The sequence below is a fragment of the Chlamydotis macqueenii genome, chromosome 7, assembly GCF_036417535.1.
Source record: "Chlamydotis macqueenii isolate bChlMac1 chromosome 7, bChlMac1.mat, whole genome shotgun sequence".
NCBI lineage: Eukaryota > Metazoa > Chordata > Aves > Otidiformes > Otididae > Chlamydotis > Chlamydotis macqueenii.
Window position 1 is genome coordinate 24619092 of NC_141562.1, and position 16211 is coordinate 24635302.

Sequence of the window (16211 nt, forward strand, 5' to 3'; positions counted from 1 at the left end):
CGCATGCGCACGGCGGGAGGGCCGGCGGCCGCTGCCCTCGGCGCGGGGTGTCATGGCGGCGGCCGGCGCCGGGGCGGAAGCGGGAGCTGCGGCGCTCGCCGCCTCCGTCCAGGACTTTGTGGCCGGGCAGCAGGACGGGCGCGCCGCGGAGGTGGCAGCAGGTACTGGGCGGGTGTGGGTGCGGCTGCGGGGCGGGGCCAGGCGTGGGCACGGCGGCGGGGCCGGGCCTGGGGCGGGCGTGGGCACGGTTGGGGGGCGGTGGGGCAGTGGGGCGGGACGTGGGGGTGTGAGGTGGGCGTTGAGAGCTGGCCGTGGGGATGTGGGGCTGGCTGTGGGGCTGGGCGCAGGCCCGACTGTGGAGCGTGGGGCAGAGTGTGGCCGTGGGTTGTGGGGCTGGGCCATAAGGCTGGATGTGGGGCAAGGCATAGGGCAGTGGGCAGGGCCTGCGGCTGTGAGCTGGGCACTGAAAGTGGGGGATGAGGACTAGGGGCTGTGGGGCGGGTGTGGGGTGAGGGGCTCTAGGGACGAGGCAGAGGTGGGTGTGGGTAGATGCAGGGCTGTTGGGAGCTGGAGTGAAGGCAGAGTTGTGGGGTGGGTCAGGGTTTTAGATGGCTGATCTAGAGCATAGGGTGGGATTGAAAGTGTTGGGTTTACTGGTGGTGCTGGGAGCTGCCCTGGAGCAGCGAATGGGGCTTTAGGGTAGGGGATATGGCATGGGATGTGTGAGCTGATGGGAGCAGGAGGCTGCAGAACTCCAGACTGGAAGTCTGGAGTGCAGTGGGAGCTGCTGTGGGGTGGTACTGGATATGTCTGGCCGGGGGGTGGCTGTGGCTGGGTGGTAGTAGGAAGGGAGCTCCTGGCCTTGACAAGGTACTGTGGGAGATGACCGATGCACTGGCTTTGCAGGCCCATGCTTCTGGGGTCTGGCCTATGACTACCCTCTCTGTGGTTTCTCCTCCTTTCCTGGCAGGGCTTGAGGCATTCGGTTTCCTTGGATAATTTGTCTTTCTGCTTCGAGCAGCGATTTGGTGACTTTGTTATTTTAGGGAATGTGCAGCTTCAGGAACATGGCTTTTTACGGATAAGAAAACAGATCTGTGTTTTTATGCAGTGGCTTCAGCATGTTTTGGACAGGAGTTGAGAGAATAGAGAAGGGCTATGTAGGCTATGTTACGCAGAGGAGTAGCTTGTAGACCTTTCCCAAGACTGATGGATTGTGAACTGATCCATGGTATCTTGGGCATGAGATGAGCTGGCAAAACAGGAAGGTCAGCTGGTGGTCCGTGTAATGCAGAGTGAAGAAAATGCCAAGAAAATCTGGAGGAATTCAGTGAACTACGTGACATTCAAGATGTTGCAAAAGAGCTGCACAAAGACTCTGACATATTTGGGATAGAGGAGGGGAAAGATAACCTTACAGCTGCTGTTGTCATCTGTGGTCATGTTACAGAAGCGCCCAGAGAAAGCTTTGTCTCTTCAAAGACGTACAAAGAGAAGAGCTGCCCCTGCCCTGCTCTCGTCAGCCGTATGGCGCTTGTGGCAAACCTACCTTGACAAGTGAGGGAGCTGGCAAGTGTCCTTTGGCCCCTCTGACCTCATATAGAATCACACATCAGAAAGTATTAAATTGCATCACGTATCCTTGAGCGAAAGGGGAGGTTTTTTTCTAACCTTGTGGCCATTGTGCAATTGTTGGAAGAAACACGTTGAGCTTCTCCCATGTGTTGCTGAGTGCTAAATTGAGTGTGACTTGGCAAGTGGAAGAAAGGCCTCGGTGCTGTCACAGGCGGCTCGGACTGCACAGGTCAGTGGGTGGCAAAAGGAGGCTGAACTCATTTTTATTAAAGGATGTGGAAAGAGGAATACTGCTGTTACAGAAATCCATCAGTTGCTCCCTGTGAATGCTGTGCGCACGTTTTGAGGGTGTGAGAAGGGGACAAGAGTGGAAAGTGTGCAAAAGTGAAGGACACTGCGTGAAAGGGGGGAAGAGGTGTCAGGAAAGGGGGCAGACTGATTGCCAGCAAAGGGTAAGTGGCTTGCTTCTGTTTAGCCTCTCGGGCTACAGTGACGCCAGAATAGGAAGGCAGCCCCTCCTGGTAACGGGAGTACTGGGATTCAAGGTGCGTGATTAACCTTGGGAACTCTTTGCTGCCGGATGTGGAGGCAGAAGTTTCACTGTGCTGATGAGGCAGGTCCAGTTGTAGCTGTGCTGGCGCTAAAGCCATGGCCTGCGCGGCTCTGCCTGTGAGCAGGAGGCAGCGCTCACAGGTCGCGCTGTCGGGGCTGGTGTGGTTGCTCCGCGCGAGGGGAAGCTGGTCGCGCCCCCGGGGCCAGGAGAACAGAGTGAGTTCTCTTGCTGTAGCCATGCGAAGGGGCTGCTAACCACGGGGAGCATCAGTAGCCAGTTGTGGTTTGATCATTACAGTTCAGCTATTTCCTGTTGATTAGGAAACCAGCTGCTTTGTCTAGGTGCTACTTTCAGTCTCTGAAAATGCAGAGAGGCAGAGTGCTTGGCCGCAGAGATGGCATTTGTCTTTTACCTTCTGCACAGTGGTTCAGAGGCACGAGGGCTTTTCATGAGTTATCAGAGTGAGATGTTGGGATGCTGGATATGAAGGGGCTGTACGGGCTCTCTTAGCAGTCCACTCTGCTTTGTGCTGGTGCACAGCACCTGCATTCTGTTGCACTATTGTTCTTCTGCAAGAAATTTTGCCAGCACCTCACAGCTTTTGCTCAAAGCACCCTGTGTTCAGCCTGTGCCTGTTGACTCTGAGACCTGCTGGGATCCTCTTCTTCCTTGCAGCTCCCCTTATTGTTCTGTCCCTCAGTCGGTTCTCTCTCCCCGCTGTGCCAAGTGGGATCGGAAGCTCCATCTCTGGAGTCAGGGCTGCCTGCTGTCAGGAAACACTGTAATCCCTTCTCCCATCCCCAGAAACCACTCTCTGAAGAACATGAATTTATACTGGAGTGAACTGCTTAGGATGAGCAGTGAATGCTTGCAACAGCAGAAGATGCTAGCTGAGACACAGCCTGGGAAAGCCCTAAATGAAACCTTTAGGCTTCAGAGGGGGTGGGTGCCCTGTCAGTTGTGTAGGCAAGAGTTCAGCAGGGCAGAGGGATGAACAGGGCCCTCTGGAGTGCCCGGAAGTACTCCTGGGCAAAGACAGTGAGTCTCAGTGACTGGAAGGTGCTTTTCTTGCGGAGCAAAGTTGGTTTGTCCCCATAGAGTGAGAGGAGTGCTGCTTGTTTCCCAGCAATGTCCCTTGCCACATGAGCTACAGGTTAGGGGTCTGAAGGTAAGGCAGTCCCTTGCCCCCCACCCCATGTCTGACCACAGGGCATGCACAGAGCTTTCCTACTGGGAAGGTGTCGCTTTGGTGGTGGGTCGGGGGAGTGGAGAACCAGCCCTTCTGCCAAGGCTCCTGTAGGATGCAGCAGGTCCTTATCAAAGCCTCCTGAGGAGTGACTCTTCCCTCAGTTGAGTTGCAAGAATATTGAGGTAGGAGGTGAGTGAGGCAACCTAGCAGAGTGTCTGAGTCAGAGCTGGAAATAGACTCCAGGAGTCCCAACGCTTCATCTTTGTCTAACCGCAAAGCCGCCTTTCTCCATGCCCTCCATCTTGGAGGGAGTTTGTGCAGGTCTTGCTCAGCATAGCGTGGAGGTGGCGGAGCCAAGGTGAGTGATCACTAGTGTCTGGGCTGTTCTCCCTCAGAGAGCACCTGGGGAGCTGCCCTCTGACTCCTCCCCGCTTGCTCACATTAGAGAAGTATTTTTTGGCATCTCAGCGAAGTGAAGCACAGCGAGGCTTCTTCTCTCGAGAGCCACGCATTGGTGACAAATGCAGCCAAGCTGCAGGTAGAGGCAAAGTGCAGGCAAGTTCCCCCCTTGCTGCCTGCTCTCAGCTCTGATCCAGTCAAGGCAGCTCTTGGTCCCAGAGGTGTTCACAGGCAGGGCTGGAGGCGGCTCCTCCAACGAAGTGCACGTCTTCTTCGGTGCTTAGTGAGGTGCCAGCACCTGGCCAGCCTTTCCCACTGTGGTGCCAGGGGGATGCTTGCTGACATCCATCTCCAGCACCATGCCTGACTGACATTTTGGGAATCTCTTTGGTTCACTCACTCTACCTCTTTTCTCCAGGGCTGAAAGATGGAAGCTGGACTGTGCTGCAGCTTGTGGAAGCCTTGGGGTAAGCAAAGCCTTATACATCTTAAACATCATGTAAGGGCCTTGCAGGGGAGATTCCCACAAGGAGGGAGAGTGAGAAAGAAACAAGTGCTTGTCCAGGACGAGCTAGCTTCAGTGCTGTAGACATACTGCAGCATGCAGGCCTGCAAGGATGTTGTTTGCTCACAGCACAGGGGCTGAGCAATGCTTTGTCCTCCCAGGACTTGGCAGCCGTTTGGGAAAGAGCAAGGCTGGAGCAGGTCTTGATGCTCCCCCAGGATCAAGGAGAGGTCTTGTGGCAGGCAGCAAGCCGCAGGGCTCCTCTCAGTTGGGACTGTCCCCAGCAGGAGCTGCCTGAGCACACAGCTGCACATCACCACATCACGAGTTGCCTGGCCCTCAGATTTTGCTTCTGTCCACAAGCTGTCGTGGCCTGGGACTCAGGGAGGCTCGTTTCTCCCAAGCTGTTTTGCTTCATTGTAAGAGCCTTTGCCCTTTTTCAGCCCTTATGATCTTGGGAGCCTGAGTTTCAGGTGCAGAGCATAGTGCAAGAGCAATTTCTTTGGTCTGACTTGAGAACTTGGATTTATTGCTGCATGGCTCTGGGGCCAGGTACATGCGTGCAGCACCGTCAGGGGAAGAGGAGTCTGCTCCCACTCTGCCAGCAAGTCAGGCAGGATTAGGCCACCGCCCCCCTGCCTGAGAGCAGCACCTCTTTGTTTTTGTAATGTGTCTGCTCAGGATGTGCTTCCTGCTTGGGTGTCCCTGCTCACAACAGGCCTCTTGGGCTTTCTCCCCACTTGGGCCAGGTCTTGCCTGGAGAACACAGATCCTCGGACGCGAGGGCGAGGCATCCAGCTGCTGTCACAAGTCCTGCTCCAGTGTTACTCCCTGCTCCAGGAGAAGGAAGGTAAGGGCTGCTCTGGGCCCTTGAGCGGCTGCTGGCAAGTTGGGGGCAAATCCTGTGCCACTCAAGTGTCTGTCCTGCAGTTGGGAAAGGGATTGATTTGACACTGTGACAACTTTGTACATGTTTCTTGAGAGTCAAAGTCCAAGGAGGGCATGAGGCCTCACGCTGCAGCCTTTTTGCCAACCTCACCACACAATTCAGGTCACTCCCTGAACACACCAGCTGCAGCTGGTGCCCTTGGCAGTGTGTGGGTGTTGCACACCCAGCTGTGCTCAGCGCCACGTGGGACGCCTTCGGGACACATGTGCATGTCAAAATCCTTGGGTGGTGATTCAGTGCGGGAAAACCATCTTTCACAAAGCGAGTCATGCTGCAGCCCTGCGGCCTGCCCAGGTTAACTCTGGGGAAACCCTGGGGCCTGGGGAGAAGGGGAGATCAGCATAAGGATGAGAGTAGAACCAGGGTTGGGAGAGGAAGATGCCCTGTTCATGGAGGCGAGGAGAAGGTTTGGCTGTGTTACATGCCCCGTAGCAACTGGCTGGTAGTGGGGGAAGCCAGTAAGTGCTGCCAAACTTTGACTTGAACTGGGAGCCTTGCTGATGGGTAGCTGAACCTATGCCAGCAGGCCGGCAAGGCAAGGGGGCCCAGCTGGTAACTGAGGTGGAAGAAGGGAAGGATGGAAGTAGAAGGTGCTTAGTCCTTGGCATTTGTCTCTCTCTAAGTGTGAGTCTGGTGCCCCACCGCGAGCAGCTGCGCAGATAAGGGTACAGACAGACGGACAGACTAGCTACTGGTGTAGCTTTAGTCAGCTGTGATGACTGTGATGGGGACTGGGGTGCCGTGGAGGGGCAGCTGGCAGTGGGGAGGTTCAGTGGGGATGCCTGGCAGAGTCAGGGCAGCTGATCAAGGGGAGTGAGCTGGGTTAGAGCCAAGTCACCAGCAGGAGGGTGGGCAGAGCCACCTTCCAGGAAGGCACAGGCAGCTGCTGTGACACCCTCAACTGGTCCCATCTCCCTTCGTGTCCCTCCTCACGCAGTTCATTTCTCAAGCGCTGCGTCAGGCTGCCTCCTGGGGGGGTGAGTTTCTGCAGCAGCTGTGGGCGCAGGATGCTGCTAGCCGGCTCTTCCAGTCTGCTTCCTGCTACCACTCCCCAGGGCCGGGGTGTGCAGGCGCCCATGGCCGTGACTCAGGGGCCGGGAACGTGTTGTGGAGCCAAGCGCAGGGAAGCCAGAGCTCCTGCTCCAGCCCTGCGCCCCACCCCACGACATCCTCCAGCCTCCGCTGAGCAGGCGTCTTCTGCTTCACTGCTAACGTCTGCACCCACATGTTTGGACAGGCCAGGGCAAATGCCTCTCGGGTAGTTCCAGCACCTCTGCAGCAGCCAGAGGTGGGTGCTGCCGTGCTGTGGTCAGATGTGGGTTGCTCATGAGGGGAGGGCAAGGGCATTGGAGCCAGGTGGGTGCACCCAACAGTGGCGGTTCCTCCCGTTCACCAGTGCAAGATGTGCTCGCTCTTAATCCAGCAGCTGCTTTTGGCAGAGCTGGGGCTGATGCTCGGCAGCTGCATTTCCTGGGACTGACACACATTGATGTCTGTTTCTGACAGTGCTGCATCTGGTCCTGTTCTATGAGAACCGGCTGCAAGATCATCACCTTGTGATCCCCTCGGTGCTCCAGGGACTCCAAGCGCTGGTGAGCTCATGCCCCACAGCCTGCAGCGCCAGGATGTGCTCCAGAAGGGTGCTGGGGAGGTGCAACCCCTAGGTACAGGTTGGAGCAGCGTGTCAAACAGGGCCTGGCTGGGCTGTCCGCTGCTGCCTGGTGGTGTTGCTCTGTCTCCTCCGTGCTCCTGCTGGGCCCCTTGCGGAGGGGCAGGGGAGAGGAGACTGCCTTGATTTCCTGCCCCATGCTGGTATTGCGGCAAGGAATTCCTGGGCACCTTGGGGAGCAGCACAGATCGAGGCGTCTTATCCTGTCCTGTCTGGGGGAGTGGGGAGCTCTCGCTGTTCTAGGAGAGGATCCTGCAGGTGGCTGCTGTACAGAGGCTGGAGCTCTGTTATATGGCTGCCATCATGGTTTTCTATTCTTGCTTTTTTTTTCCTGTCCCCAGAGCATGTGTGAGGTGCTGTCCCCAGGGCTAGCGGTGTCTGTGCTCAAAGCCATCTTCCAGGAGGTACATGTGCAGGTAAGCAATGTGATTTCCCATTTTCCTATCCCTTCTTTCTGCTCCCTGAGTGTCTGGGGATGGCCCGCCTGCCCTGAGGACTGAGCACAGTCAGTAATGGTGCAGTGTAGCACATCCTTCAGAAGCAGTGCAGTGCTTCTGCAGAGCTTAGAGACAACATGGCTCACTGCAGAGCCAGAGGCAGACAGCAGCCGAGGATCCTGTGCAGCCACTGTCTTCTTTTCTCTCAGCCTGGGGGAATTATTTCCTTTGCTGTATTCTCCAGGCTGTGTTTAAGTGCCTCCAGCCTCCAGATTCTCCTCCAATTTAAGATTGTTTATGCTGGCAGGGCCTTGAGTGGTATGTTTGGCCCTGGTGTGACTGTGATGGTACATTGATGCAGTGGTGGACACAGTCATGTTCAGGTGCCGTTGCACAGGCATGTGCACACTTTGCATGTGATAAATGGGATCTGTGTGCCAGGAGGCAGCAGCTGAGCTGCTCAGCGTCCTGCCTTCTTCTCAAGAGCGTGCGCTGCCCTTGGGTGGTGGGCACCATCTGTGGAAGCTTGTTTTGATTGTTCTGCTTCTCCCTGCAGTCCCTGCTGCAGCTGGACCGCCACACAGTCTACAGCATCATCACCAACTTCATGAGCACCAGGGAGGAAGGTGAGGGGGCAGATGCCAGAACGACTCTGGGGTTGTCCAGGCTGGGAGAATGGCTTGCTTTTGCCTTTTCCAGGGTCTCTCTTGCTTTGCCTGGGAAGAGCTGGAAGGGCTGTGGGAGAGCTGAGGAAACGGGGCTGATTTCATGCCATGTTGGTGAGGTCTGGTGTCCTACATCTGCTCACACTTCTTCTTTCTGCAGAGCTGAAGGGCCTGGGTGCTGACTTCACCTTCGGCTTCATCCAGGTGATGGATGGGGAGAAGGATCCCCGCAACCTGCTGGTGGCCTTCGAGATCGTTCGTGATCTTATTGCCAAGAACTATGCCCTGGGTGAGCCTGTGCCTACTGTGCAGAGCTGACTGGAGGACATGTCGCTTTTCTTTGTCCTGTTGGAGGGATGGCCCTTCGGTCTGACCAGGGCTGGAGTGGTCCCTAACATGCTTTAGAAGCTGCAGAGCCAGCCTATCATAGGTGCTAGGCATAGCTGCTGTGCCTCTTTTGCCCAGCCTCTCTGCTCATGTGTCTGTCCTTTCCTGGCAGGTCCCTTTGTGGAGGAGCTGTTTGAAGTGACATCCTGCTACTTCCCCATTGATTTTACTCCAGTGAGTGAGTCTGCCCTGTGCCACAGCCTGTTCCTCCTGGTGTTTTCTCAGGGGGTCGTGTTTCCTCCAGGGAATGGGAGAGGAGGGTGGGCAAGAGTCCTCGCTGGGCAGTGTTTAGCTGTGAGCTGTGGTACCCAGGCTGACAGGCTGGTGCCAAGCTGGCTGCAGTGACTGGCATCACTGCTGCCTTGCTGGAGAGGAAGTGATGTGGCCTCAGCTGATGACTGGGTTGGGAGGTTTCCTGACTGGTGACCTGCTTTCTCTGCTTCCCTTCCAGCCCCCCAATGACCCTCATGGCATCCAGAGAGAAGACCTGATCCTGAGCCTCAGGGCTGTACTGGCCTCCACGCCCCAATTTGCTGAGGTAGGAAGCTCCTAGGGGGTTCTTGAGCACCCCACTGTTTCCTGAGCACAGGCTGCATTTCATAGTGCTGCAGCTCCCACTATGGCTCCGTGGGAAGGGAACAACTGGGACCAGGAGCCTGCACTAGGGCAGCCCTGTCTCCTGCTGGGGCTGGGCATGGGGAGGGTGCTGACCCTGACACCCGGGGAAGGAGCTGCCTGTTGCAGGTATCCCTCCACGTCAGCTCTCCTGGCAGAGGCTCAGCTTGCCACCCTGCAGGACTGTGGACCAGCTGGTGGGCTGAGTCTGAGTACCTCTCTCTGCAGTTCCTCCTCCCTCTGCTCATTGAGAAGATGGACTCAGATCTGCAAAGTGCCAAGCTTGACTCCCTACGGACTCTGGTAAGGGGGATCCCCTACTGCCTTCAGCCCGCACCTCTGAGCGCTTCTCCCTGCCAGCCAGAGACTCTCTCTCACAGAGCCACGATTTCCAGGGTCCTAGTTTGGCCTGCATCACTGTTTCCTCTTTTTCTCTCCCTTGAGTGGTTTGTGCAGTTCAGCATGAGCCTGCCACACCGGGCAGTGTCCCTGCTCTGTGTCCTCCTGGTACTGGCTTCTCTCTGATGCTTCTCCTGGCTCCCTCTTGCAGACTGCCTGCTGTGCCATCTATGGACAGAAGGAGCTGCAGGAATTCCTTCCCAGCCTCTGGTCATCCCTGCGCAGGGAGGTGAGTACTGCGGGGCCCCTAACAAATGCTCCACCACAGCTGGGCTCCTGCTGAGCAGGCATTCACAGACAGACTGGGCGGGTCCCGTATGTCCCAGCAGCCCCTACCTGTGGCCTTGGACAGCCCTAGCTGAAAAGTGGGGGGACAGGTCAGCCCTATCAGCATGTCCTTAGGGCTTGGATGTGTCATACTGTATGTTCAAAAAGTGAGGTGGGAGCCTGAGCCCTTCAGCCTGCATTGAGGGGGTGAAGCCTGCGGTTGGGGTCAACACGGAACTTAGCTCATCCTGCGGCCTCTCCTGCAGGTGTTCCAGACAGCAAGCGAGAAGGTCGAGGCGGAGTGCCTGGCCGCACTGCACGCCCTCTCTGCCTGCCTCTCCCGCTCCGTGCTCAGCTCTGACACTGAGGATCTGCTGGATTCCTTCCTCAGCGGCATCCTGCAAGGTATCTAGCAGAGAGATCTACCCTGCCCCGAGCAGCCAGGCCTGCAAGCATCCTCCTAGCTAGAGATCTGCCTTCTTGTTCTCTTTGAAGCCTCTTTCTTCTCTTTCTGGCCCTTGCAGCCACACTTGGCTTCTCCAAGGTAATTGGCTGCAGGAAGGGAGGAGAAGGGGTCACAGTAGGAAATGCCTGTTGGATTGAGTTGCTTCCCTCTTTGCTAGGATTGGGGTGTCCAAGGCTGTGCTGTGCGCTTGGAGCTGGAGGAAGCAGCTCTGTTAGAGAGGCTGTGCTGCAGCTCAGAGCTGCGCCCCAGCAGCATGTCCCAGCCCAGATATTGGCTGCATCCCTGTACGCGAGGCAGGGGAGTTCTGCTGTTGCAGCTGACGCCCAGCCTATCTCAGATTGCAGGCACCATCTGTGTGAGCCCGACATGAAACTGGTGTGGCCAAGTGCCAAACTCCTGCAGGCAGCAGCGGGTGCCTCCCTGCGTGCCTACCACCGCCTCACCCACAGCGTCCTGCCCCTGCTGCTGGAGCAGTACACCAAGCACACGCAGGTGAGGGGCACCCCGGGCTCTGCCGTCAGACAGCAGGGTCAAGTGCACCCGCTGGCTCTGCAGGGCTTGGTAGAAGCAGGGCGTGAAAGCGGGTGTCCTTCCCTGGCTGTGGGTGGGGAGCCTGTGGGCACCCTCTGGCCTCGCAGCGCTGGGCTGAGGCACCCTCTGGCCTCGCAGCGCTGGGCTGAGGCACAGCTGTGTCCCAGCAGCGACGATGATCTGGGTTACACCTTTGTGTCCCTGCAGAGCAGCCAGAGGAGGACAGTCCTGGAAATGCTGCTGGGCTTCCTGGAGTTGCAGCAGAACTGGGGACATGTGGAAGAAGGTGAGGCTGGCTGGTCCCTCTGGAGGCACCCATCTCCCAGGGGGCTGCTGGCTCTGACCTCAGCTTCCCATATGCTGCCGGAGAAGGAAATCTCACTGACCTGGGCGGCTGCATCTGCAACCCCTTGCTGTGTCCCAGGGACCCTGCATGGTTGGGTGTCAGCCATGAGGGCCTCAGAAAGGGTCTGTCAGCTGCTGTGGTGATGGCTCTGCAGTGACAACCAGGCAGTGGCAATGACTCCGTGCTTCTTTCTCCAGATGAGAGCACTCTGCTGTCGCTCCGAGCCCCGGTTTGCTCTGTGGTGTTCTCAGCACTGACGGATCCCAGTGTGCAGCTGCAGCTGGTCGGGATCAGGACACTGACTGTCCTGGGCTCCCTGCAAGGTTGGTGCCTTGTTTCCCTTGGGGAGGTAGAGGGAGGTGTCACTCTGTTCTGGGAGACACGGTGCCACATGGCTGCTGGGACGTCTTTGCCTGCTGCCTGTAGGTGCACAGGAGCAGCGACAGCATTTTGTACTTAGGCCGTGAGCTCCAGGGACACTTGGACTCTTTCCTGTTTGTGTTGGGTGCCTCTCTGGCATTTGGCATGCTGCTGAGTTGCTGCTAGCCTGGGCAAGGGAGAAGGATGCTGTCCAAAACATTGGCATCTTTGCTTTAGCCAAGGGCAGGGTTCATCTACAGCTCTTGTTCTAGGCTTCCTGTCTCCTTCTGACCTGGAACTGATTGTGGATCACCTCATCCGTCTCGCTCTTCATGAGGAGGATTCCCAGAGCAGGTGAGGGGTGGGCTGGCGCCCCTGCAGCCACCCCACACTCTGCAGAGAGGAACAAAGTCTGGCTTTGCTGCAGAGAGGGGCTACAGTCTGGGGGAAGGCACAGGAACTGTCTGAACTAAAAGACCATGTGGGTGTAAGGGCAAAGGGATAAACCAGGTGATTTATGGGCTGGAAATTAGAAAGTCTGGGTCTGTCAAAGCAGGGGGCTCTGCTCTGTCTGCCAGTAGGATGGAAAAGGCACATTGCTGAAAAATGGGCTTCTGGAGGCACTTTATGGCCCAGATCTGTGCAGCTGGTGTGCAAGCATCCCCGAGTTTGCAGTGCTCACATCACCCCTCCCACTATCTTCCCCCCGGCAGTGAAGCAGCAATGGAGGCAGCTGGATCTCTGGCCCCCATCTACCCAAAGGTTTTCTCTGAACACATGGTACCCAGGCTTGAAGAGGAGTTGCAGTCAGGTAGGGCTGGCAGCCTTCGGAAGGGAGTGATGTCTGGTTTTGGGGTGAAACCTGTCCCATCCCCATTTGGCTCCTACCAAGCAGTGGGGCTGTGCCATGTGACCTAGGTCGGTGGCTCTCCTTGGGGCATTCCCAGCGCAGGCACTGTGGTGCTGGCACAGGGAAGGCCATGCCTGGTGCAGGCAACTGGCCTGCGCAGCCAGGATCAGCTTTGGGAGGAGCTGTCCAGTCGCAGAGCAGGCAGTGTCTTGGGCCTGGCGTGGGCTAGTTCTGCTCTGCTGCCTCCCGCTCTCCACCCTGGCAGGGTCTGGGCCCTTAATGCCCTTGGGTGAGGGGGGCCTGGAGTGACCCCAGCACCCCTGAGGTGTGTTTCCTTTTCAGAGCGGGAGGAGGAGAGCTCCCGTGGCCACTGCTCCCTGCAGCAGCGCTGCCTGCAGGCCCTGGCAGCCGTGTCCACTCACACCAGCATCGTGAAGGAGACCGTCCCCGTCCTGCTGCAGCGTCTCCGGAAGATGCAGAAAGGTAACGCAGCCCGTGGCAGGCAGCTCCGCAGAGCGTGTCTGGGCGGGAGCTGCCTCCCTCACTGGGGATGGCAATGAGGCGAGGAGCCCAGGGCTGGGCTGTGAATCCCAGTGCTGGAGTGGGAGGAGGGAGATCCCAGCGCAGATCAGGGTGGGAGGTGGGTGCTGCGGCTCTTTGGTGTGACCGCGATTTGTTCCCTGCAGGGAGCGAGGCCGGGAATGTCCAAGATGTGGTGTCTGTGTGTCAGAGCCTGCACCGCGTGGCCCTGCAGTGCCAGCAGGACGCGGAGGGCTGCTGGTACTACCACCAGACGGTGGTGCCCTGCCTGCTGGCCATGGCTGTGCAGGCTGCCCTGCAAGGTAGGTGGGCGGCTGGGGCCGGACACCGGGCTCTCTGGGGTCCCCGAGCCTGCAGCCAGCGCTGCTGCTGCCGCCCTCTGGCAACCGCGGGCACTGCGGGCCCCGTCCCCCCTGCCAGAGGCAGAGCAGCCCTGCCCCGCGGTAGGTGTGGGTCAGAGGGCTGTGCCTGCCTCCTGTCTCTGGGCAGCGGGCACCAGCGTGTCCCTTTCCTCTCTGCCTGCAGAGAGCACCCACCCGCTGCTGGGCAAGGCATTGCTAGAGGAGGAGGTGCTGGCCGCTATGGTCCCCATCATCAGTGCTGCCACCACCCATCTGAGCCCTGAGTGAGTGATTCTGGGGAGGGACGCTGAGCACTGTGGTGTCGGGAGGGGGCAGGCTGTGTCTCCCCCGCTGTCATCTGTTCAGGGGGACTCTACATCTCCTGGGACATACCCTCTCTGGTGACCCCCCCAGCGCATCACATCACAGTGCCTCCTTCCTCCTAGGCTGGCTGCCCAGAGCGTGTCTCATGTGGTGCCCCTCTTCCTGGACGGAGAGATCTCCTTCCTGCCCCAGAACAGTTTTCCTGGTTCCTTCCAGCCCTTCGAGGTATGCTGCATGCTTGGGTGCTAGAACAGGGGCAGGGAACGAGGATGTCAGCACAGGCTGGCAGCAAGGACCGTGATGACATAGGCACTGTTCTCCTCTTGCAGGACGGGGAGTGTTTGGAGGCACAGAGACGCCTGGTTGCTCTTCTCATGGCCTTTGTCTGCTCCTTACCTCGCAACGTAAGTTGGTGGGGAGCAGGGTAGAGAGGGGCCCTGACCAAGTGCTCTCCTGCCAGGGTCCACAGCGAGCTTCACAGGCAGAGGAAGGGAGCAGCTGTGGCTCGGGGCTGTAAAATGCTCTGTCTCTTCCAGGTGGCAATTCCTCAGCAGGAACGGCTGCTCCGGGAGCTGCTGGCACTGAGCTGCTCCTGCAACTGCCCCTTCACGGCCACCACAGCTGCCAAGTGCTTTGCGGGGCTGGTGAACAAGCACCCAGCAGGTAACAGGGCTGGGCAGGATGCCCTGCGTCCCTGCCCACTGCTGGCAGGGGAATGGCTCAGCATGTCCCTTCTGTGTCCCCAGGGCAGCAGCTGGATGAGATCCTGCAGCTTGCAGTGAACAGGATGGAGCCTGGCCTTGCGGAGGGGCCCCGCCGAATGCAGGCGCTCACCTTGCTGCTCTGGGTAAGGCCCGGCCTGGGTGCAGGAGGAGGGGGGAGCCAGGGGGACGGCCTGGTACTGACTCTGCTCTGCCTTCACAGGTGACCAAAGCTCTGGTGCTGCGCTACCACCCCTTGAGCTCCTACCTGACGGACAAGGTAGGTGATGGTGGAGCTGAGTGATGTCTAACGAGTCTGCCCGCTCCCCCCACAGCTGGCTGGGACCCTCCAGCAGCAGGGCACCCCACCTCAGGGCTCTCTCCCTCGCAGCTGCTGGGCCTGCTGGGTGACACGGAGCTGGGCCCCGCTGCAGCCGACGGTTTCTCCCTGCTCATGGCTGAGTCCCCGGATGTGCTGCACAAGGGCTGCCATGCGGACGTGCGCATGATGTTCCGCCAGCGCTTCTTCACCGACAATGTCCCCAAGCTGGTGCAGGGCTTCCACAGGGCTGGCCCTGGTGAGCCGCCACCCTCAGCCCGGCCTCGCCACCCCGTGACCCCTTACCCAGGGGACCTGAGCCGGCCTCCCCTCCTTCCTCTGGCTGCCTGTAACCATCTCTGCTCTCCACAGACGTCAAGGCCAATTACCTGAAGGGCCTGTCCCATGTGCTCAACCACCTCCCCAAGCCCGTGCTGGTGACGGAGCTGCCCACGGTGAGAGCCAGCCTTGGCGGCGGTGGGGACTGTGGCAGTGCAGAGTGCGTGGCTGGCAGTTACTCATGTCTCCTGTGTCCTCCCCACTCGCAGCTGCTTTCCCTCCTGCTTGAGGCCTTGTCCTGCTCGGACCGCGTGGTGCAGCTCTCCACGCTGAACTGCCTCCAGCCGCTGCTGCTTGAAGCTCCCCAGATCATGAGCCTGCACGTCGACACACTGGTCACCAAGTTCCTCAGCCTCACCTCCAGCCCCACCATGGTGCGTGTGCCCCCTCCTTTCCCCCCACACCCCTCTCCTTTGCCCCTGCCCCTTTGGCTGCCCTCACTCCTGTTGTTTGTTCCAGGATGTCCGCATCGCTTCCCTGCGCTGTGCCCATGCGCTTACCAGCCTGCCCACAACAGTGGTAAGTGCTCCTGCAGCGGCCTACTGCCGGCATCTCCATGTAGAGGGGCAAGGGGGTCCCAAACCTCCTCCTGGAGGGGAACTGGTACCCAGCTCTCTCACTGAGAGCCCTTTCTATCCTACAGCTGCTCCCGTACAAGGCCCGAGTTATCCGGGCACTGGCCAAGCCTTTGGATGACAAGAAGAGGCTGGTGCGGAAGGAGGCGGTGGCAGCACGGGGGGAATGGTGAGTGCGTGTGGCTGGAGCTGCTGGGGCGCTGGCATGTTGGGGACGTGGCTGATGGCACTATCTCTGTCCCTGCAGGTTCCTGCTGGGGAGCCCGGGCAGGTGAGCACCCTGTGTCCCCTCCCTACGCTGACCAACAATCTGACCAGGCCCCTGCTAACCTGCCAAGCCACATCCAGCTGATGCCACGGACTCTTGGAGCCCAGTACTGCCCCAAACACTGGGGCTGGAGCGTGGGAGCCAGCAAACAGCACCCCTTGCTGCGGCACCTTCCTGACACCCCTGCCCTCTTCCCGGCACGCGGAGCAGAGAAGGAGCTGTGCCGCTCATGGCTTGCTCAGCCTCTGCTGCAGCCAGGGACAGTGATGGACAGACTCACCCTGTGTGAGTGGAGAGGGCAGGCCTGTGCACGCACGTACGATGTGTGGCAACCCACACGCCAGAGGAATAAATATATCTGTTTTGGTAACACTGTGGGGGTCTCCATGCAGCTCGGGCTGGGAGCCCAGTGCCCTTCGCTTATGTTGAGTAGCTAAAGGTGCTGCTGGTTACAGGCCCTTGCTCCTCTTTCCACGTTGAGGAACTGCGGGGGTCCTTCTCCTCCCCAGTCCCCAGCAGTCCGTGCCCTCCACCAGGGAAAAGATCCAGGCTCCCTTAAAAAAACAAATATTTATTAGATGGTCTTAAAAAGGCTCCCTGGGGAGTGCCTGGGGGGCAGGGGTCCCATCCCCTGCCCCCAGC

General features: G+C 58.7%; 1 protein-coding gene across 1 annotated transcript; it reads left to right on the forward strand.

Annotated features, from left to right (window-relative positions):
* Window positions 1-8: 8 nt before the first annotated feature.
* MMS19 (MMS19 cytosolic iron-sulfur assembly component) lies at window positions 9-15939 on the forward strand. Its single transcript, XM_086752850.1, has 31 exons — window positions 9-161; window positions 4135-4183; window positions 4971-5071; window positions 6677-6762; window positions 7181-7255; window positions 7833-7902; window positions 8102-8230; window positions 8441-8502; window positions 8780-8866; window positions 9172-9246; window positions 9494-9571; window positions 9876-10014; window positions 10413-10567; window positions 10814-10892; window positions 11150-11275; window positions 11585-11666; window positions 12026-12123; window positions 12505-12645; window positions 12849-13004; window positions 13228-13327; window positions 13490-13592; window positions 13697-13771; window positions 13904-14030; window positions 14114-14214; window positions 14292-14348; window positions 14460-14646; window positions 14760-14842; window positions 14936-15100; window positions 15186-15245; window positions 15370-15470; window positions 15549-15939. The coding sequence occupies exons 1-31, from the start codon at window positions 53-55 to the stop codon at window positions 15574-15576; spliced, it is 3084 nt and encodes a 1027-aa protein (XP_086608976.1). The 5' UTR covers window positions 9-52; the 3' UTR covers window positions 15577-15939.
* Window positions 15940-16211: the final 272 nt, after the last annotated feature.

What these genes read in the sequence shown, in the direction of transcription:
- MMS19 (XM_086752850.1), top strand. Translation starts at nt 53, where the DNA reads ATGGCGGCGGCCGGCGCCGGGGCGGAAGCGGGAGCTGCGGCGCTCGCC. An exon ending in TCCCCATTGATTTTACTCCA is followed by an intron (nt 8,503 to 8,779) that starts GTGAGTGAGTCT and finishes CTTCCCTTCCAG; the next exon opens with CCCCCCAATGACCCTCATGG. An exon ending in CCACGCCCCAATTTGCTGAG is followed by an intron (nt 8,867 to 9,171) that starts GTAGGAAGCTCC and finishes CTCTCTCTGCAG; the next exon opens with TTCCTCCTCCCTCTGCTCAT.